Source organism: Phytophthora infestans, genomic scaffold (genome assembly GCF_000142945.1).
Source record: "Phytophthora infestans T30-4 supercont1.216 genomic scaffold, whole genome shotgun sequence".
Classification (NCBI taxonomy): domain Eukaryota; phylum Oomycota; class Peronosporomycetes; order Peronosporales; family Peronosporaceae; genus Phytophthora; species Phytophthora infestans.
In genome coordinates, this window is record NW_003303543.1 from 36036 (window position 1) to 39159 (window position 3124).

Consider the following 3124-nt stretch of genomic DNA (forward strand, 5'->3'; position numbering starts at 1 on the left):
TACAGTCAGTCGCAATGGCAGTGCTGCATGCAAGCAACCGAACGGAGTCCGGCGGTTGCTCCTACGAACTTCTGAGTAAGCTACTGAGTAACCACGACATGGATCGCGTGTTACTACGCCCGGCGTCGGCGCGTGCTTCTCCGCTTCAAGTTAAGATGGATGTAGGTCCGTATCTGGAGGCTGTACCGGGCTCCAAAGAACCGACGTGGGCGTTCGGGCTACGCGTCAAACTCGCAGCAGTGACGAGGTATCTTGTATGTGACGCTGAAGACCCGACGAATGAGCTGTATGAGGTGGAAACCACGTTCGACAACCGACTCGCCTTCCCCGTCGGACTTACACCGTTCCACCCACTCGACACGATGCGTAAAGACCGCGGTGATGTTGCCGTCCGCTTAGTGACAAGTACACAAGAGTAATAGATCAAAAGAGAAGACGGTAGATAAACGCACTCGGCAAAACACTCGATTACTTTTAAGGTCAAAATCCGCGAGGGTTAAGCTATCCACATGTCGTTCTGTTCACAAAGCGCAGTCGCCCTCTATCGGTGCGCATTCACTCCATCTACAAGATGCACACCCCGTCGCCGTTGGGCGTGATCATGACGATACTGGAGTAGCGCGTGCCCAACGGGTCGTTGTACACGCTGTCTTCTGATGGGCGTACGCCGTCCGCCGTGGTGGCAGAGCTGCGAGAGCCGTCGGGGCCTGTACCCTCCGTCTCGTGGTTCTGCTTCTTCACGTACGCGAAGATGGCGACAACGGCCGCGCAACCGGCCGCGGCGACCACCGCCAACAAGGCCGATGTGCCTGTGTCGCTCTTACCGGACACGTCTTCCGCGCGCTTGGCTTGAGCTTCCTGGCTCGTTAGACTGCCGCTCCCGGGCGTTGATTCCGCAGCCGGCGGGGCGGGCGTAGCCGCCGGTGCAGCCGGAGCGGGGGCCGCAGTAGCAGGAGCAGGTTCAGGACGTAGCGTCGTCTTGTTAGGCTCGGGAGTAGACACATCGCCCACTTCTGGACCTTCCATGGATCCCGACATAGACGTCGAACCTTCTGCAGTTGAAGCCGAGTCGTCAGGAATACCGACCTCCTCCGAGCCAGAGCCCGAGTCAGAGGCACTGTCGTCGGCATTAGAGGAAGAAGAAGTAGTAGGTTGCTTAGTCTTGGTAGGCTTCTTAGTCGAAGGCTTCTTGGTCACGTCCGCTACGTCGGTCGACGAGGACGATGAATTCGAAGACTTGGGGACAAACACCGAGTCATCACTACTGTCAGACTCGTCGCCGGCTGACGTGTTCTTCTTGTTCTTAGAGTTGGGCTTGCTAGAGTCCGAGTCGGTCTGGTCCGCGCTGGTCTCGGTCTTTGAGTCGGACGAGTCCTTAGCCGTCAGAGTCACAATGTGTGGGGTCGATGGGGTCTTCTCGTCCTCCTTCTGCGACGACGGACTCTGCTGCGTTGTGGTCTTGGTAGTGCCAGTCTTAGTAGTGCCAGTCTTCGTGAACGCAGTCGTGGGAGGTGCAGTGGTAGGACGTGCAGTTCTGGCTGGAGGACTCGTCGCAGACGGAAGTCCCGCCGTCACGAGCGTCGTACTGCCCACCGTCTGGGTGACCGCGTCCGTGGCCAAGGTCGCTGTAGGGGTAACCACATTCGTTGCCGTCTTGGCCACAGTCTGCACTACGGGTGCCACCGTATTGGCCGTGTTGGTCACGGTATTCACCGTCGAGTCGACCGTGTTGGTCACGGTATTCACCGTCGAGTCGGCCGTGTCGGCCACCGTGTTAGGTATCTTTTTAACAGCCGGGGTCACCGTCTTCACGACGTTGGACGCAGTATTCACTGCATAACTGGCTGTGTCGGCCACAGTGTTAATGACCTTGTTGACGACTGGGGTCACCGTCTTAAGTGTGTCGGTCACGGTATTCACCGTCGAGTCGGCCGTGTCGGCCACCGTGTTAGGTATCTTTTTAGCAGCCGGGGACACCGTCTTCACGACGTTGGACGCAGTATTCACTGCATAACTGGCTGTGTCGGCCACAGTGTTAATGACCTTGTTGACGACTGGGGTCACCGTCTTAAGTGTGTCGGTCACGGTATTCACCGTCGAGTCGGCCGTGTCGGCCACCGTGTTAGGTATCTTTTTAACAGCCGGGGTCACCGTCTTCACGACGTTGGACGCAGTATTCACTACATATCTGGCTGTGTCGGCCACAGTGTTGGTGACCTTGTTGACGACTGGGGTCACCGTCTTAAGTGTGTCGGTCACGGTATTCACCGTCGAGTCGGCCGTGTCGGCCACCGTGTTGGTCACCTTGTTCACAGCAGGAGCCAGTGTCTTAACAACGTTAGACGCAGTGTTAGTCGCCGTTTTCACCGTTGATCCCGCAGTGTTAGCAATAGTATCAATGACGGGAGCCACCGTCTTAGCGACATTCGACGTGGTGTTGGCCAATGTTTTGACCGTAGAGCCGGCCGTGTTGACCACCTTGTGCACAACAGGGGCCACTGTGTCCACCACATCATCCACGGTATTCGTTACTCTATTTACCGTCGAGCCAACAGTCTGCGTGACGCCATTAACTGTCGATCCGACCGTCTTCTTGACGCCATTGACTGTCGACCCAGCAGTCTGCGTAACATCGTCTAGCGCCGACTCGGCCGTGTCAATCACATCGTCCAGCTCAGAACCGACGGTGTATACCACATCGTCCAAGGTAGAGCCCACAGTATTCGTAACGTCATCCAAAGTAGAACCCACGGTATCCGTCGCGCCGTCCAGCTCAGAACCGACGGTGTATACCACATCGTCCAAGGTAGAGCCCACAGTATTCGTAACGTCATCCAAAGTAGAACCCACGGTATCCGTCGCGTCGTCCAAGGTAGAGCCCACTGTCTGTGTAACATCGTCCAAGGTAGAACCCACCCGCGAACTACGCGTCATCGACCCGGACTGGAAGAAGCAAGTACGCCGACCAATTCGTCTTCACGTCGAGCAGACGTAAACGAAGAAGAAAAGGCTGGAGATCAAGATGAAGAATCGACTTCCCCCGTGTTTTGGCGTGCAAGTGCCAACGCAGTCGAAGCTGCGGTGGACTTATCGGAGCCAGCGACTTTCCAAGAGGCGGTGAGCG

General features: G+C 56.8%; 2 protein-coding genes across 2 annotated transcripts; one reads left to right on the forward strand and one right to left on the reverse strand.

Moving 5' to 3' along the window:
- Window positions 1-14: 14 nt before the first annotated feature.
- PITG_20854 (uncharacterized protein) lies at window positions 15-500 on the forward strand (the record flags this gene model as incomplete). The annotated part of the gene is made up of 2 exons (XM_002895244.1): window positions 15-398; window positions 495-500. The coding sequence occupies 2 exons, from the start codon at window positions 15-17 to the stop codon at window positions 498-500; spliced, it is 390 nt and encodes a 129-aa protein (XP_002895290.1).
- PITG_20855 (uncharacterized protein) lies at window positions 465-1670 on the reverse strand (the record flags this gene model as incomplete). Its single annotated transcript, XM_002895245.1, has 1 exon — window positions 465-1670. The coding sequence occupies one exon, from the start codon at window positions 1036-1038 to the stop codon at window positions 565-567; it is 474 nt and encodes a 157-aa protein (XP_002895291.1).
- Window positions 1671-3124: the final 1454 nt, after the last annotated feature.